Source organism: Gadus chalcogrammus, chromosome 4, assembly GCF_026213295.1.
Source record: "Gadus chalcogrammus isolate NIFS_2021 chromosome 4, NIFS_Gcha_1.0, whole genome shotgun sequence".
Classification (NCBI taxonomy): Eukaryota; Metazoa; Chordata; class Actinopteri; order Gadiformes; family Gadidae; genus Gadus; species Gadus chalcogrammus.
In genome coordinates, this window is record NC_079415.1 from 34,972,639 (window position 1) to 34,991,825 (window position 19,187).

The window sequence follows — 19,187 nt, forward strand, 5'->3', positions numbered from 1 at the left end:
GAAATGGTGTCCGGGGTCTGCTGCTTTCCACGTAAAGAAGGAAACACATACAAGACATATTCTTTCATTTGCACAGAATAGTTGTCAATCCCCACTAAGGACACATTATGCATTTTTACACTGCCAAGCCGGTTCGTTCGCGGCTTTGCACGCCCTGCAAATTCATTGTCTTGCCTGTGTACAACAGAGGGGGTAAAATCCCCCTTCATCACGGAGCCAGCTTTCTTGGTTCACTGGAGATGGCGGGGCTATGCACGGAGAGTACACGTCTTATAAATAAATTGCATACTACGAATGTCTTTTTTCTTTCGACTCACTCATTCTAGCATGCAAGAATAAGTTGACATCTGAGTGTAGACTGAAACGCGATTCACTATTTACAAGCGCAAAATCAACAACATACAGTGGCGATTTGAGAGTGAGTGGGCGCCCTAGGCAAAAATTCCTAGGGGGCCCCTCCAACCAAATTTTAATTTATTATGTTATAAATAATCTGACCCAAACAGTGTCTCGAACAAAAACCTTTTATTTAAAATATATATATATAACATCTTAACCACTTGGTCTTCGGGCCATTGTTTAGTTTTTGCACTGCGCCTACTCTAGAGAGCACTGCTCTTTCATAGTATGACCTCTAATCACATGCTTGGTCTCTTTGGAAAGCTGAGAACCTGTAGAATTGTATGACATTATCAGAATAACTGCATCATGTACTGACACAGTGCTGGGAAGGCTACAACATTGTTTTTCCTTCCAGCCGATTTCACACACCTCTAAAACCAAGCTAATTGTAGTACCCCTGGGTAACTCCATGTCCCTTACCTGGCATTTATTCAGTTCATGTTCTTCTGAGTGCGCAAGAATGTTGCCAATTATTGTCGTGTTTGCATTGTAATGCACAACTTTGCCTCTCCCTGTGTTATAAAATAACGTGCATCCCAACAACTTTAGCCAATGCAGGCTCCTATTGCTTTACCAGTGTGTTTAAAGTTTGTGTGCGTGTGTGTGTTTAAAGTCTGTGTGTGTGTGTGTGTGTGTGTGTGTGTGTGTGTGTGTGTGTGTGTGTGTGTGTGTGTGTGTGTGTGTGTGTGTGTGTGTGTGTGTGTGTGTGTGTGTGTGTGTGTGTGTGTGTCCAAATTTGATTATCTTGTTTTGATTATCTTGTTCGCCACCTACAGAGCTGCTATGTACGATGAGGGAACCGCAGCCTCGGACGCGGGACTTACTCTTCAGAGGTCTATTGTTTTTCATATTTTATTAACACCACATGATTGGACCATTCAGCGAATCAATCAAATAGGCTACCTCCCTCAGCAGCAATCGCGCAACACAACTGCATGCAGAGAAAAGAGATAGATAACTAGCAGAGAGTTGCAAATTACAACTCTGCTAGAGTTGTAGCAGAGAGTTGTAAATTCTCTGGTGGGTGGAAAGGAGCTTTTCCACCCATTTCAGTGGAGGAATTGGACTCCCAAAGAACTTAAAACGGGCAAGTAAGTTACATATTAATTGAGTCTTTTGGCGGCATAGCCTATAAACAAAGTGAAGCAACAATCCCATATTTCTAACTGCATTTGAAGTAGACATTGAGACTCACAAAAAAATGGAGGCTATAGGACAGTGATCATGATCTGCCTCAATATCAGAATAACAACCTTTGGTCAAATAGCAATGGCTAGTGGAAAAAACATAAAATGGCCATAAAGTATAGGTCTGTATTTGCAGTGTAAGCTTGTCCAGGCCCTGCAAGTCAGGGTGTAGGCTATGATTTTTAAGCTAGGGGGCATCTCAGAAATGCACCAGAATACAGAAAATAAAATGTACCAAATTCAAAATTGTCTACCCCCGTTCATTACTGCACCCCAGCCACAAATTTGATCACCAGCCGCCACGGCAAACAAGGAGTGAAGGCTCTGAATCTTCAGACTCTGTCCCCTGAGAATAATGCTGCACTCTAGGAGGACCGGCATGAACTGACTCAAGCATCACTGAGATCTAGACATTTAACCAGGGACCTTTTTAAGTGGATCCTCTTCAACCACGATTGCCTATTGTGGTACAAGATATGAAATAGAAAATAATGGCAGTAGAAAGACAGCAATTAGAAAGTCAAAACAAGCGATAGTTGGCATTAAGGACATGCCAAAAGGTAATTGAAACAAACACAATCATGTATAATGTGTGGGGTTTAATTGCAGTCTATTTCACAGGTGAACTTTGCAGGCTTTTTCTAATAAAAGGTAGAGCTAATGACATACTTGTGGAAATATCGAACGTAACTCCAATATACAATTGTATACAAATGATATAAACCCTGTTTATATAATTAATCAATTTAAAGTAATTTATATACATTCTCCTTGGACCTAGAGATACCTCCCGTCCCCTCTAATTAAAAGGCATTAAGATAGTTTGCATTTGCAACTTACTGAACGAATGCTTGGTAAATTTGAACTCCATGGACTTCTTCAGGCGAGGGTCCATGCAGGCTGCCTGGATGGCAGGGAACATTTCCAGAAAACGCTCCATCATTAAATATAGGCTGTTCCATCTGGTCTTAACGTCCAGAATGACTGAGTGCTCTGGCAGGCCTAAAGATACAGAGAGGACACAAAGTGTGAAACCAATGGTCCATTTATGAATAAAAAGGCATTAAGATAGTTTGCATTTGCAACTTACTGAACGAATGCTTGGTAACTTTGCTGCCTGTTTCTTCCCATGATTAAGCTCTAAAAATAAATCAAATGTTTTGCAGTCAGAAGTGTCCTAGAACTAAGTCATTCTTCATCACAGACATAATTTCTCAAAAATAAAAACATGGCGAATCAAAGTTGGAAAGCATTTAATCATGATGAAAAAAAAGCAGCACCTGGATACAGGTGTGAAAGTATCCCTTTAAAGGGGTAGTTCCGAATTTTGGACAAAGGGCCTGATATTCATAATGTTAGAAATAGAACTAGCCTCGCATTAGAAATTAAACTTCTAGCCGGTGTGAGTCTTCATGTGGACTTTCAGGGACGAGCTCTGGCTGAAGCACTTCGTGCATTGGTCACACCTGTAGGGCTTCTCGCCGGTGTGAGTCCTCATGTGGATCTTCAGCATGCCTTTCAAACTGAAGCGCTTTGTGCATTGGTCACACCTGTAGGGCTTCTCCCCAGAGTGCGTTCTCATGTGGATCTTCAGATCGTTGCTCTGACTGAAGCTCTTCGTGCATTGGTCACACCTGTAGGGCTTCTCCCCCGTGTGAGTCCTCATGTGGCTCTTCAGGTGGTTTTGCTGACTGAAGCGCTTCGTGCATTGGTCACAGCTGTAGGGCTTCTCCCCGTGTCCACACGGAGCCACATGAGGACCCGTGTGAGTCCTCATGTGGCTCCTCAGGGACGAGCTCCGGCCGTAGCGTTTCGTGCATTGGTCGCACCTAGGGGTGGGTATCGTTCAAAATATTTCGATACGGTGCTAATTTCGATACCTTGGTTTCGATACCGGTTCGATACGATACTTTTTTCGATACCTGATGTTTTAAAAATCAATTTCCACAACAAAAACAAATTAGGAATTATAGAATTTATTTTTCAGAACTGAGAGAGAGCAAGAGAGCGAGAGAGCGAGAGAGAGAGAGAGAGAGAGAGAGAGAGAGAGAGAGAGAGAGAGAGAGCACATGCATAAATACACACATACATAAATACACAGAGATCTAGGCATGGGGGCCTAGTCGAGGGCACTCAGTTATAATAATGAATGAATAAATAACAATGGAATAATAATAACAAAGAGAAAAACTGATGCAAACAAATGTCCAAAGAGTCCAAACTGCATGACAACAGTCACTCAACAGTTTTTTTTTAGAAAGATCAGCATGTCTGCCTTGTCTGGCAACAGACAGGCCCGCTCCTGGCTGATTGTGTCGCCAGCCGTTGAAAAGGTGCGCTCTGATGGTGTCGCTGACGCCTGAACACAGAGGTACCTTGCAGCCAAGCTTGATAGTGCTGGTAGGGTGCCCCGCATGTCCCACCACCAGGTCACTGGATCAACAGTTGACAAAGTTGATGGCAAACCTCTGTAGTGGCGGATTTCTTCTTTCACCTTATCCCTTTGGCTCGCAATTGGGTAATTCCGCTCTCCCACCTCTATGTCCTCATCCATGAACAACTCCTCCAGCGCAGACAGCTTTGTCAGTTTCTATAAGCATATAATAAAAAGAAGAAGGAGTAAGGTTGTGTATAGATCAAATTCATTGATTTGAGAAAAGTGTAAAGGTAAACCTATGGAATCTATGGCATCTGCTATGGGGTTTTGCAAGAATAGATTCACTTTTGCACTTGTGAGATATTTATTTTCTCAAATAAATAAATTAAAAAAAAGTCACATTTTGATGTTTGTCCCCATTGCTTTGAATATCCACCTAACATTTAGTTGCATATGTAAACTGGAAAATATTAAATGAGCAAGAGAGAGAAGACAATATTTACCTCTGTTGCAGCTGAACTGGCTTCATCGCATGAGCTGTCTCCATCGTCCACCTGCTGCTGGGCCTGGGCAGTTTCACCTCTGTTCTGTTGATATTGGAAAAGCAGGTGTCATGTACACCGATTTCATTTACAGCGAGAGGCTAAATATAATGAGATTTAATGATACAGATAGTTTTAAACACCTGGTGTGAGGCTCGATCGATTAACTCCTCCTCCAGTCTGTACCACACAGCATCCTCTACCTTTCCCTTGAACCTAGGGTCCAGAGCCGTGCCCTCCTCCAAAAACTCCTGAATGCCCTCACCCTGTGAGAGAAGAACATAGATAGATAGATTGATATAGGGTAGATACTTCATTAATCCTGAGGGAAATTCAAGGGACATGTAACAGATGAGCTACTGCAACGGCTGCCCCTGCTGCGGCGCACCACAGTATACGTAGAGGTTTCTGTATACCGAATGAAAATAATCAACAAATCAATAAAATAGTGATGCTTACTTGGTATCTTTTGGAAAGGTCATCCCAGACTTTTTCCTTTATGGCATTAGAGAAGAAAGAGTCGTCTGCTGTGACCCTGAATTGATCTTGAAGTTTTTTTATGATTGGAATAATTTGACCTAGTGTGGCGTTGTTTCCGGAAGAGATGCAAACAGTTGACTGGTACATGATTTTCATCAATTTTACGAACTCCTCTGCTTTCCTGAAGTCGTCACATGAAATTCTGTCAAGTCTGAAAAATATGCACATAGGTCTTAATAGCATGATTCAATTTTAGGGAAAAAAATGTTAAGCTGCAGCACTGATGGTGAAAATAAGCAAATTCCAAACCTCTCCTTCTCCATGGACTTCTTCAGGCGAGGGTCCATGCAGGCTGCCTGGATGGCAGGGAACATTTCCAGAAAACGCTCCATCATTAAATATAGGCTGTTCCATCTGGTCTTAACGTCCAGAATGACTGAGTGCTCTGGCAGGCCTAAAGATACAGAGAGGACACAAAGTGTGAAACCAATGGTCCATTTATGAATAATGACTTAATAATAAAATATTTTAACCATGACTATTTGAACCAAGTTTAGTGTGTATTACCGAGTATTTTCTGCTTCTCCTTCAAAACAGGTTTAGACAGGGTACACCTTTTCAACCACACCAACAAGGCTCTGACTCTTCCTGCCCACCTTGCAACTGAGGGTATGGTGTATATCTTTTGGGCGGCGATGTTAAGTGTGTGGGCAAAGCAGCCAATTTTTCTCACACTCATCCTTCTCACTGCCACATCCATGTTTGCAGCATTATCCACAGTGATGGCCACAACTTTCTCCTTTACCCCAAATTCTTCCAAAATGTCCCCTATCTCTTCTGCTATTGCTACCCCTGTCTGTGATACATACACTGCCTGCGTGTGCAGTATTTTCTCCTTCATGGCCCCCTCTATTATATAGTGGACAGAAACAGTGAGGTAGTGATCTTGCGCAACACTGGTCCATCCATCAGCAGTCACAGCCACATCCCTGACAGCCTCCAACTCCCTCTTCACATTCTCCTTCTCCACAGCATACCATGCAGGCACGAAAGTATTCGATACCATGTCTCTGGTGGGGGACTGATATTTAGGGTTCAGGGCTGCTATCATCTCCCTACAATTGATGACATTAGAACATAAAGCATTACCAGTGACATACTTTCTTATTTATACTGACAATAACAGTGACAACAACATTATCCAGCCTAAAGCGTATCGTTTAAGCCAACTAGGCTACAGCTTGCTCACCTCCACCATGGGGTATCCACTGTTGAAAAGGGCAGCAAACCTTTAACAATGAACTTGGTGACTACCCTATGGCACTCCTCTCGCTGATCCTTCGTCATTTTCCCCCTTTCTGCCAGCGTGAAGGGATTGACACTAGCAATACCTGGCAATGTCTTCCTTACCTCAGGTATGGTAAGAGGCGGGGCAGAGGCTAACGTAAAGGGAAAAGATGGACATGATGACTTCTACTGCTTTAAAGGGTTAGCGTGGCTATGCTCACAGTAGCCGCGTTTACATGGACATGGACACAAAAAATCGTATATAGAATCATATATAAATCATATATACGCCTCAATTGGAATACAATTCTCTGATCTGAATAGAGTTCCATGCGGAATAAGTCCAGATCAACTTAACGGTTGTGCGCGAGAGACATACGGACGTACGCTTACCACTTTTGTAAATGCCATATACCTACAGTACATTCGGATTACATCTTTTCAGATTAGAAATCTATTCGGATCAGAAGTGTCCATGTAAAATAAACGCTGAAGTAATGTTAACTAGAAAGCAGCTGCCTGTAAAACAAGGCAAATGTAGGCCCTGTCCACACTAACCCGGGTAAATATAAAAACGCACATTCGCAATGAAAACGATCTCCGTACACAGTGTGGACGGAGATCGTGATAAGTGATAGTGTGGACTCCACACTATCATTTTGAAATCGTTTTCGGAATGTTTTGCATCCACGTTCCACACTGAAATTATTTTGATAAACAGTTATGGTGACGCGACTCCCGCCACGCCTCTCTGTTTACAGGCGCGCGATCAGCTGACAGTTGCAGTTGATAAGGAACGCACATTCGCAATGAAAACGATCTCAGTACACAGTGTGGATGGAGATCGTGATAAATGATAGTGTGGACTCCACACTATCATTTTCATATCGTTTTCGGAATGTTTTGCGTTCCACACTGAAATTATTTTGATAAACAGCTGTTGTCATGTTGACGCAACTCCCGCCACGCCTCTCTGTTTACATGCGCGCGATCAGCTGATAGTTACAGTTGATCAGCCGGCTAATCATTTTCTCTCACAAGCAAAAATATGGCTCAAACCAAAAGTAATAAAGTAATCAACAGGTAATAAACCTTACCTGTAATGTTGTTGGCCAAACTCCCAGCTGAATCCCGGTCACTAGCCGATAGAGAATTCGATGTGGAAGAAGGAGGCGGTCTGGTGACTGAAGTCCCGTCGTCCTTCTTAGCTTTCTTAGCTTTACAGTCAAACACGGAGCAGCTGTCCGACCGGAGGTTAATCTTGTGCATTATTAAATGTTTCGCAAGATTTGATGTGTTGCCGTCTTTCGCCAGCACGACTTTTTGGCAAATAGAGCATCTGGCTCTATTGGTGTCCACCTGAGCGAAGTGGAGCCACACTTTGGACCTTTTAGGCATTATGACAACGTCAAGAGTGATGTTACGCTACAGCTGACAAAGTTTGATATAGTGACGGTCAAGTAGACAAACGTGTCTCGCGCTCCGAAAATGTGACAGCCAATCACCAGCGACTTAAGATTCGTAACCACTAATACCACATGATTATTGGCTCACAGACGTAGCATTTACCCAGAAACAGTTGAAAACGATATTACTATTGGCAGACAGGCTGGGATTAATTTCATTGAGTATCGAAATACGGCACCGGAAAACTATTAATGTTTTGATATTCGATAGGATCGGAGCATTTCGGTCGGTGCCATAACCGGATCGAAATTCGATACCCAGCCCTAGTCGCACCCGTAGGGTTTCTCACCGGTGTGAGTCCTTATGTGGTTATTCAGCTGGTTTTTCAGACTGAAGCGCTTCGTGCATTGGTCACACCTGTAGGGCTTCTCGCTGGAGTGCGTACTAATGTGGTTCTTCAGAGCGTCTTTCCGCATGAAGCGCTTCATGCATTGGTCACAGCTGTAGGGCTTCTCGCCGGTGTGAGTCTTCATGTGGCTCTTCAGGTGTTCTCTTTGACTGAAGCGCTTTGTGCATTGGTCACAGCTGTAGGGCTTCTCCCCGGTGTGAGTTCTCATGTGGTTCTTCAGGACGTTACTTCGACTGAAGCTCTTCGTGCATTGGTCACAGCTGTAGGGCTTCTCCCCGGTGTGAGTCCTCATGTGGTTCTTCAGTACGTTTAGCTGACTGAAGCTCTTCGTGCATTGGTCACAGCTGTAGGGCTTCGCCCCAGAGCAAGTCCTCATGTGGATCTTCAGGAAGTCTTCCCGTATGTAGCGCTTCTTGCATTGGTCGCACCCGTACGGCTTCTCGTCTGGTCGGGTCCTCATGTGTACGATCATATTGGCATTGTTGGGAGAAACCTTCCACCAACCATCCACCGCCAGTGGGCCCTCCCCTTTTCCGTAGACGCTTAGGATCTGCAGCTCCCCGTTGTGACTGGCCATGTGGGAGGAGCCAGGGGCGTCCACACCCAGACTCTCTGAGGTGTCGCCGCGCTGCGTGCTGCAGTCTCTGATGTCATTGCCGTCTTCTTCAGAGAGGAAAGAAAGAGAGAAAGTAATGGTATTAATTAATTATTTGCACAAAGGGATACAGCATGTAGAGATCGCGGGTACAAGCGGCCGAGATGAGTTTTCTCAGAAGGGTGGCTGGCGTCTCCCTTAGGGATAGGGTGAGAAGCTCAGCCATCCGTGAGGAACTCGGATTAGAGCCGCTGCTCCTTTACTTAGAAAGGAGTCAGCTGAGGTGGTTCGGGCATCTGGTAAGGATGCCCACTGGGCGCCTTCCTTGGGAGGTGTTTCAGGCACGTCCAGTAGGGAGGAGACCTCGGGGAAGACCCAGGACTAGGTGGAGAGATTATATCTCAACACTGGCCTGGGAACGCCTCGGGATCCCCCCGTCAGAGCTGGTCAATGTGGCCCGGGAAAGGGAAGTCTGGGGCCCCCTGCTTGAGCTGCTCCCCCCGCGACCCGACCCCGGATAAGCGGATGACGATGAGGATGAGGATGAGGATACAGCATGTACTTTTACACACTGATGTATTGGAAGAAGTATATTTTGACACTTTCTTTCTAACGTCTTTTTGTTTATTATGCATTTTCCCTTGTTCCCCTTGGGGGGGTCAAGGGTCAAAGGCTCCAACTGAGAAGGCACCGCTACGTCTCCACCTTACCAATACTGTAGTTATATTGGGAATCAGAGCGGATTCAGCATTCCTGACACCTGCCATGAACAAGATGTAAATCATTCTACTATAAAACTGTATAGTAGTCCTTGTGTTTTAGGAGGGTACCGGTCATGATGCTTTTCAAAAGAGGACTAGCGCAGTTAGAATCGAGTACATTCTCAGTTGGTAGGTCAGTTTACTTGCATGGATGTAATGTGTATTACTAACCTACAGCGGGCATGCCTCCACCAATATCCTCTTCAACCTTGATTGAAATGATGTCTGGGGTCTGCTGCTTTCCACATAAAGAAGCACATTTTAATTTCCTTTAATTTGCACAGAATAGTTGTTAATCCCCCCTTACGATAGACTGGGTTCCCCCAACCTGTTCTGATGGCGATTTCAATTCGCCCTGTGGAAGGGTCTGGAGAAGAGCAATTCATTTCTTTCTGCTTCCGATACGTTTTTGGAGAAGCCAATCACCAAGTTGGTTAGTTCTCCCCCTGGCGCCCTATTGGCTGGTTTAACACAATGATGACAGGGAAGCGACGGCAAGCAGACATTTGCGTACAGAGTCAGTTGAACAAGTTGATCAAGCCTCTTGTGCTGAAGACAATGACAGCAGCTTCCCCAGACCAACGAGTCTGGCAATAGGCAGGCTACACTTACGGAACATTAATTCATAGAGGAGTGTGCTTTATTTATTTTTTTTAAGGGTGTGTGCTGGAGTTGTAACAGAGGAAGCCTCTCATTTGGATGCTGAATAAGAAGATGATTTCCAACCTGCACACTCAGCTCCTCGCGGCAGACCAGCCACTCGCCGCGCTCCAGGCTCTTGGCCACGCTGTGGTCCGCAGACAGCGAGTTCAGGGCCTCCACTTCTGACGCGGGGAAGAGGGTGTCATGGCCGTCCGTCGCCAGTGGGCCCTCCCCTTTTCCGTAGACACTCAGAATCTTCAGTTCCTCGCTGTGACTGGACATGTGGGAGGAGCCAGGGGCGTCCACACCCAGACTCTCCGAGGTGGCGCCGCGCTGAGTGCTACGGTCTCCAAAGGCATCGCAGTCTTCTGCAGAGGGAGAAAGAAAAGGAAAAAGTATATTTACATTTAGATATTGCATAAAGGGATGCATTGTGTATTTGTACACGTGAAAGAAACTCTTTAAATGTATGCAACATTGACACAGGGTTTAAAATGTGTACTGCTGACAAAGATTCACAGTTTTGGAGAGGGACATCTCCTCCAGCACCCTCCTCCCTAGACTCAAAGCTCAAGTGGTTGGCCAGGTTAAGGACACTCTGGAGAAGAGCAATTCATTTCTTTCTGCTTCCGATACGTTTTTGGAGAAGCCAATCACCAAGTTGGTTAGTTCTCCCCCTGGCGCCCTATTGGCTGGTTTAAAACAATGATGACAGGGAAGCGACGGCAAGCAGACATTTGCGTACAGAGTCATGTGGGAGGAGCCAGGGGCGTCCACACCCAGACTCTCCGAGGTGGCGCCGCGCTGAGTGCTACGGTCTCCAAAGGCATCGCAGTCTTCTGCAGAGGGAGAAAGAAAAGGAAAAAGTATATTTACATTTAGATATTGCATAAAGGGATGCATTGTGTATTTGTACACGTGAAAGAAACTCTTTAAATGTATGCAACATTGACACAGGGTTTAAAATGTGTACTGCTGACAAAGATTCACAGTTTTGGAGAGGGACATCTCCTCCAGCACCCTCCTCCCTAGACTCAAAGCTCAAGTGGTTGGCCAGGTTAAGGACACTCAACGAACACCAGCGCAAAATGTTTCTATTTCGACGGAAATGGAACACACACAAGACATATTCTTTCATTTTCACAGAATAGTTGTCAATCCCCACTACCGACAGATTCGGCGTTTTTACACTGCCAAGCTGGTTCGGTCGTGGCTTGGCACGCCCTGCAATTTCAATGTCTTGCCTGTGTATTTTTTTTTGTGGATTCAAGACCCTCGCATGCAAGAATGAGTTCACATCTGAGTGTAGGTTAAAACGCGATTAACTATTAACAAGTGCAAAAATGACAAAATATTCTTTATTCTGCTAACCAGCAGTTCCTCGCTGTGACTGGACATGTGGGAGGAGCCAGGGGCGACCACCGCCAGAATCTTTGAGGTGGCGCCACACTGAGTGCTACGGTCTCCAAAGGCTTCGCAGTCTTCTGCAGAGGGAGAAAAAAAGGAAAAAGTAATTGTTTTGATATATTATTTGCATAAAGGGAGGCATTGTGTATCTGTACAACTCTTTAAATGTACGCAACATTGACACAGAGGGTTTAAAATGTGTACTGCTTGCTGACAAAGATTCACAGTTTTGGAGAGGGACGTCTCCTCCAGCACCCTCCTCCCTAGACTCAAAGCTCAAGTGGTTGGCCAGGTTAAGGACACTCAACGAACACCAGCGCAAAATTATCTGAGCACAACATGACATGCGAGGCAAGCACAATAATTATATTTGGACACTAAAAGGCAAAAACGTGTCATTCCCTCTAAGCTGATCAGCTAACATTCATACATTATGAATCCATCGATGTTTGAGAATGATAAACCAGCTCATGTGGCATCGGGCTTGAAACGATTCTGAGCTCTTGACTGATTCCATCTATGAAATGCAACTCCCAAGTTTGACTCGTGTTTTAGCAGGGCGCTGGTCATGATGCTTTTCCAATGAGGACCAGGCTTTTTAGCGCAGATAGAATCTAGCATCAGCCTAGAATCTATGCTGCCTAGAATCTACCAAATCAAAGAAAAAAAATACTCAATGAGTAATGTACACACCTTCACTTTTAAAATGGGGCTGCATAGACTTTAAGGATAGCTTTGTGCCTACAAATATGCGTTTCCAGGTTTTCTGTCTGGCAGGCAACATCCCTTGAGAGAAGCTGCTGAATGTAAGCACTTGATGAGCTGGCCTGCGTAGAGACAACAAAGAAAAATCAGTACTCCATTTGTTACCTTGTATGTATTCCAGGTGCAAGTTGTAAGAAGATATAAGAGAAGCATGTTTGGTGAATTACATTAGCCTAATACTTAAAATGAGTTCTATGAAATGCTATTACATCCTTGATTTGTTTACATATTTCATAGTTAATCTCAACAACCCAATACCATGACATCAAGCTCTGCAGAAATCGGCTAATAACCCTTTGATTTGAATCAGGTGTGAAGGGGAAAACATGCCTATAATAGTGTTTTCCAGGTACACTTTTTTGCCCGTAAATAACCAGCTATAACTGGGAGTACAAGAGGGTAGAAGGGTGCGAAAACACGTGTTTCCCAGGAACGCACCATATGTATTTAGGATGAGTTTAACAGGTCAATCTCCTCATCAGTAAAACGCTAGAACTACTGCGGTCCAGTGGCCGGTAGAATACAGTTGTATTCGTTTGTTGAATGGTGAGCAGACATTGTTAAACATCGCATTCCCTTGGTATCCAAGCAGTAGAGATCAGTGCCTGTAACCCCTTTGTTGAATTGTGCCCATTCTCGTGTGATGCCCCATGCTTGTTTAGATGCACACTCGACTTACAGTGTGTGTATTTATAGGAATTAATGGGCGGCCATGTATTAGTCCACTGTCCTTTCTCTATAATAGGTCCATGGTATTTAAACACATAACTGATGCTATCTACCTTAACATTAGCGACAATAACATGGCTGTTAGCTGTAGCGCTAATGCTAAAGCAACATTATAATGCTAACAAGGTAACTATTGACAGTAAAGCAACACAATGATATGGCGTTAGTTAACTTACTTTTTCGAGGTTTGTAGCTGAGCCGAGGAGAGTTGGTACTGATCCAGACTTGATTTTCAGACGTTGAGCAAGTCCAACTCTGTATTGGCCCAAGTTGAGGAAGCAGTCGTCAGTGAAATGTTTGGCGCTGCCGTGTTCTAGCAACGGGACGCCCATACGTTCCTGACCTCATCTGACTCCCGCGCTGCGTTTGTATCCAGTAGGCGTGGCCTATGCCGTATTGGCTCCGGCTTCCTCATCTGTCTAAAAATGCTGCCAGAGCCATAAAGAGAGAAGAGTTGCGCCACTCTCTGGGGCCGTATTCACAAAGGATTTTAGGGCTAAAAGTAGGTCCTAACTGGCGAATTTAGGAGTAACTCCTAAAAATAATGGGTGTGTCACTCTTAAATTTAGGACTCCTAACTTTTTTCACTAAGAGCAATTCACAAAGTATTTTAGGCCTAAAAGTAGCACCTAAGTCTAGGAGAGCTTAAAAGTCCTCAAGAGGACTCCTAACTCAGTAAGACCTATTCACAAAGAATCGTAAATGCCTGCGAGACGAAATGTTAGGGTATTAAACTTGTTGTGGAGTTAATCGCAATGCAATAACATCCCCGACTAACAGGAATAATCCGAATAGTCCCGAAATAAAATGTTTGGCCACACTACGTTATTTAGCAACAGGGAAAATGCAACTTTGCAATGCCGACGATTTAAAAATATCGCAACCATCAGTCAGCCGTGCCATAAACTTTCCTTTGGACATTCAACAATTACACAGGATCAAAGCCAACTTCATGGCAATTGCAGGTATGCCCGGTGTGGTCGGTGCTATTGACGGGACGCACATAAAAATAATTGCGCCATCAAAAGACGAGGACGTGTTCGTCAATAGGACGAAAGTGCATTCCATCAAGACGCAGGTCGTTTTTGATGCAAATTTTAACATAGCCTACTGGATGTTGTTGCAAAGTGGCCTGGATCTTCAGCTACCCATGATTCGCGCATTTTAATGGAGAGCGGTCTGAGGCAGCTTTTTGAGATGTACCAGTTGGGTGTCACTTGCTGGGAGACAGTGACTATCCATGCAAGACGTGGCTCTAGACACCCTACCTCAATCCACAACCGGAAGCACAGTTAAAGTATAACATGTAAGTGATTACGCATATTACGCTTAGTCCTACCTGTAAAACACATCGTATTGGCTCTTTGACGCCTTTTATTTGTTGAATCCATATTTATTATTGTTTACTGATTTCTTCCATATATGCTAGAGCACACAAACATACACGAAATGTTGTGGAGAGAGGAATTGGGCAGATGAAACGTCGGGTCATGTCCTCCACGGCGAAATACGCCTCACCCCAGAGAGGGCAAGCACAGTCATTACTGTATGTGCCATTCTACACAACCTCTGCAAGCGGAGGAACATTCCACAGCCAGACGATGGTGATGATGATGATGATGATGATGATGATGATGGCGATCAACATGACAATGAATTTGGCCGTGTGGAACCGAGTGGACCGGCATTTAGGGATCACTTTGAAAACACATTTTAGGTAAACACCTTGGCACAAATCAGTCAACACTTGTGTAGTTCATAACATTTATTTTCTTTTAAATTGTACGTATTTTTATTGTTGCTTTCTCTCTCTTGAACGTGCAGGCTACAACGTCATTATCGTGGTCTGCACAAAATTGTCATCATGCGTGTATTCTGCTAACTGCACTATAACTACTTAATAGGAATTCATTTCTAGCCTAGGCTATTTCCTTGTTTTTCGGTGATTCAGTGGGCTCGTCTGAACAACCAATCACCGAACTGACTGCTTCTAAACTCGTGCATGAGAATTGACGTAATCCATAGCAACGGCGCGTCACTCTTAGTTCACTCTTTGTGATTTATCCTTAGTAAGAGTAGGTCTCAGCGGCTTTGTGAATAACTTTTAAGAAAAAACTCCTACGTAAAATGTTTTAGCGCGAGTTAGGAGCACTCCTAGCGGTAAGATAAAATGCTTTGTGAATACGGCCCCTGATCTCGCCGGCAGGGTGGTCACGTGGTTCATGTAAGCCTGTATAGTTCAAAAACAGGCCGCGCTGCCGTGTTCTTCAATGGGACTGCCAGCAGCGATTGCAATATTGAATGGTAAATATATATTAAAAAACACAAGTACTTTTCTGACCATTGTTGCATATTTGTAAACGTCAGTTTTACATTTGGAGTGGTAGGGTGACAACTGCAAGCTACACAGATACGTTGTTAAGTTTGAGGGAAAGCTTCACGTTCGTGTTAGCATGGGTAGCACTAGGCTACTGACTTTAGTGGCTTAACCTTACTACATCTGTTCTGAAATCAGAATCAAAAGTATCACATATATTAAAGAATAACAAATGAAAGTATTTTTTTTGTTAAACAATGGGTCAGACAACAAGAATGTGTGTGTGTGTGTGTGTGTGTGTGTGTGTGTGTGTGTGTGTGTGTGTGTGTGTGTGTGTGTGTGTGGGTCAATGACGTGACATGCAGATTTTCGTGTCCGAGTGCACTACTTTGGTTTAAAATAATTTTTAATGATTTATAATAAGCATCCTTTATTCTATAAAACCTGTTTAATTTGAACATATTTCCAGTTTATCATAAAAATTATATATATATCATGTTTTGCCATCTCAAACCCTCAAAATGTCAGGTGGTGCAACCGTCCGAACAAGTTAACACTATGTGAAATGCATTAAATATGTAATTTTAAATATTAATTAATATAATATTAATATGGTGGCATCATTTTATATTGAAAACCTTTCAAATAATCAAAGTTTACAAGTTACATTGTTCTTTAAATTGTTTGGAATATTGAAAACAACTTTGTCCGGAAATGTGCATATCTGAAATGTCAGGGCGGCGCAACCGCATTCATACAGCTTTTATTTTTAAATGGAACAGAGATGAGTAAACAGGATATTGCATCATCAAAAGGACCCCAACTGACCTCTACTGATGAGTGAAAGGTTTGTAAATCTCTCTCTAATATTGATAAAAATAGCTACTTTCTGTTCATAGTTAGACTTGTACAGTTTAACATGTCAGGTGGTACATCCAATGTAAAACTATGAAAAATGTATTTTAATCTAAAAGACTTTATTTGAATGTAAAAATGAATGAATGAACTAGCTAGCAAAGTCAAAAGGTTATATAGATGTCCAAGTAGATGCCTGAATAATTGGGAATTAGTAGCAAATGTCAGGGCGGCGCAACCAGTAAATCAGGTGGCGCAACCAGAAGAAATGTATTTTCTTGATGAAATAAACATGCTAACCTGATATATATACTATTGTATAGTTTTAAAAATATTAATTAATTGTACATTAATAGTAACTATATACATTAAATATATTTATATTATTACATTTTTGAAATATCCATTTCAATGATTTTAGATGCCACTATCTAGCAAAGAAAAAGCAGCACGCTACAGGCAGCACATTAAAAATGATCCAGCTGCAAGAGAAAGATATCTTGCAAAAAGGAAAGAAAGGTAAGTAGATAAGCCACAGTTTTTGTGTAGTTGTTATTTTGTACAGAAGTCAGTCAGACATCAAATTATAACATTTCAGTTAACCTTAGTGTTTGTTTTTATAGCTATCAAAATAGGAAGAGAGAGGGGAAATGTGTGAAGCCCCCAATCAGCCAGCTGTCCAAAGCAGAACAGGATAAAGTGAGGAAACAGTGGAAGAAAGATCAGAGAAAGAACAGGGAAAGGAAAAGGGCTATGGAGGAAATCTTGAATTTTACACCAGAGTCACTGGATACAACTCCCATTGCAGTAACACCTGAGTCAGCGGATCTATCACCAATAGCACAACTTCAGCCTGACCCCCCTAACATTAATGCAGAGAACAGTTTAGACGATCAGCAACCAAGAGCATCTTCCACACCATTGAGAGCAAGCATCTTTAGATGGCAAAGAGAGAGAGCATAGTTGCGCCGTGACATGAACAGGATGAAAAGGGAAATGGAGGCTGCCAGACAAGAAACAAAGATTTCGAAAACGCCTAGAAAGATTAAGACAGAACAGAGCCAGGAGTCAGGAAAAAGTTAAATTTAAAACTCAAGGAAAAAGGGGTGCAAAAAAACTGGCTTTAGAAAGGAAAGGAACAGTAGTTGAGTTCCTCTGTCGTGATGAGAACAGTCGCTTACTGCCAGGGAAAAAAGATACAGTAACAAAGAACAAAAACAAACAGCAGAGGCGTGTTCTTGTTAAACCCCTAGCAGAACTCCATATCTCATATAATTCTGAAATGGAGAGGCAACACATGCTCTCTTACAGACAATTTGTCAGATATTGTCCTTTCTATGTGACTCGGCCAAAAGCATCTGACAGGAACACATGTGCCTGCATGGACCATGAAAATGTGAAACTCCTGTCTGAAAAACTGCAGCAGAAAGGTCTTCTGAAAACATCCAGTGTTTCTGAGCTGCTGTCTGCAATTGTTTGCAATCCAGACAACATGGCCTGTATGTACAGAATCTGTGCAAAATGCTGCTATAAGGAGGTTGAAGTTTCACAACCCCAGACAGAGGAGACGGTGGTGTGGTCTCAGTGGGTGAGAAAACCGGTCACAGAGGAGCAAAGGACATTCATGGACTTTGTGAAGGAGACACAAAATGGTACATCATCTGAAATGTTGGAGCTTTTCAACCGAAAGCTTGATGGCCTTGCAAAGCACCATTTTAATTGGCTCCACCAGGCCAAAGAGTGCAGGGCATTAAAAGACAGCCTTAAAGATGATGAGATAGTTGTGCATGTTGATTTTGCAGAAAATTTCGGCTGCAAACTCAACAGGGAAGTGCAGGCTTTCCACTTTGGAGGAAACAGAAGGCAGGCCACTGTACACTCCTGTGTTGCCTACTCCTCAGATGGAGTGCAATCCTTTGCCACTATCTCTGGGTCCCTCCGGCATGATGAGAGAGCTGTGTGGGCCCACCTTGAGCCTGGGATTAAAGATGTTCTTGACAATCGGAACCCACGTCCTACTACTCTCCACGTGATGAGCGACGGACCGGTCACCCAGTACCGTAATAAAAAGAACTTTTACCTGTTGAGCACCATCCCCTTCCTTTCAGGATTCAAGCAGGTCACTTGGAACTTCTCTGAGAAGTCTCACGGGAAAGGTGCACCAGATGGTGTTGGGGGTGCTGTCAAAAGGATAGCTGACTCTTCTGTCAACATGGGAGTAGACATTCAAACCCCAGAGGAGTTCTACCGATTTTTGAAGGAGAGACAGGCATCAAGTAAAATTAAGTTTTTCTGGGTGTGTGAGGAGGACATCAGGAAGTATGATGAGTCTGTCCCTGAAGTTGTGCCCCTGGTAAAGGGAACTATGGGCATACACCAGATCCTGTCAACTGAACCAGGGACAATTCTGCATCGAGAGCTGTCCTGTTTCTGTAGCAGGCCTGACATCTGCCAATGCTACAAAACCACCATGATAAGCTTTCGAACGAGCAGTGCCGAGGCAAGTGTGAATGTTCAACAGGATCTTACTGGAAAATTTGTCATAGTAAGGTATGAGGAACAGCCATTTGTGGGGCAGGTTCTTCAGGTGTTTGATGAGGAGCTAGAGGTCAGCAGCATGCAGCAGTTAGGCTCAAAGAATGCTTTCACTTGGCCCCATCCTGCAGATGTTACCTTTTATTACCACACTGATGTTCTAAAGATAATATCCGAACCAGAGCCACTTAATTCAAGGCACACGCGCCTTAACAATGCAGACTGGGACTGCTTAAGTAGGGCCGCCTAAAATGAATGAATTCCCGTAATTGGAGCCTATTCAGTTTCTACCAAATTAAGTGTAATTTTTGTCATGTAATGTTGCTCAAACAACGTGTATCTGATCAGTTTAGTACAGTTTACTTAAATGAAATAAGCAGTTCTTATCCGTACCAATTAGTGCTTCATTCAAGCCTATCCAGTTTCTAATGAATATTAAGTGTTATTTTGTCATGTAATGTTGCCCAAACAATGTTGTTTCTGATCTGTT

At 43.3% G+C, this 19,187-nt stretch overlaps 2 protein-coding genes across 2 annotated transcripts; both read right to left on the bottom strand.

Annotated features, from left to right (window-relative positions):
* Positions 1-2,982: 2,982 nt before the first annotated feature.
* Positions 2,983-9,680, bottom strand: LOC130381039 (gastrula zinc finger protein XlCGF57.1-like). The gene is made up of 4 exons (XM_056588460.1): positions 9,619-9,680; positions 8,014-8,754; positions 5,298-5,442; positions 2,983-3,418 (listed from the first exon to the last, which is right to left on the bottom strand). The coding sequence occupies exons 1-4, from the start codon at positions 9,629-9,631 to the stop codon at positions 2,983-2,985; spliced, it is 1,335 nt and encodes a 444-aa protein (XP_056444435.1). The 5' UTR covers positions 9,632-9,680.
* Positions 3,482-7,999, bottom strand: LOC130381421 (zinc finger BED domain-containing protein 4-like). The gene is made up of 6 exons (XM_056589048.1): positions 7,373-7,999; positions 5,298-5,442; positions 4,968-5,199; positions 4,652-4,774; positions 4,470-4,553; positions 3,482-4,179 (listed from the first exon to the last, which is right to left on the bottom strand). The coding sequence occupies exons 1-6, from the start codon at positions 7,671-7,673 to the stop codon at positions 3,829-3,831; spliced, it is 1,236 nt and encodes a 411-aa protein (XP_056445023.1). The 5' UTR covers positions 7,674-7,999; the 3' UTR covers positions 3,482-3,828.
* Positions 9,681-19,187: the final 9,507 nt, after the last annotated feature.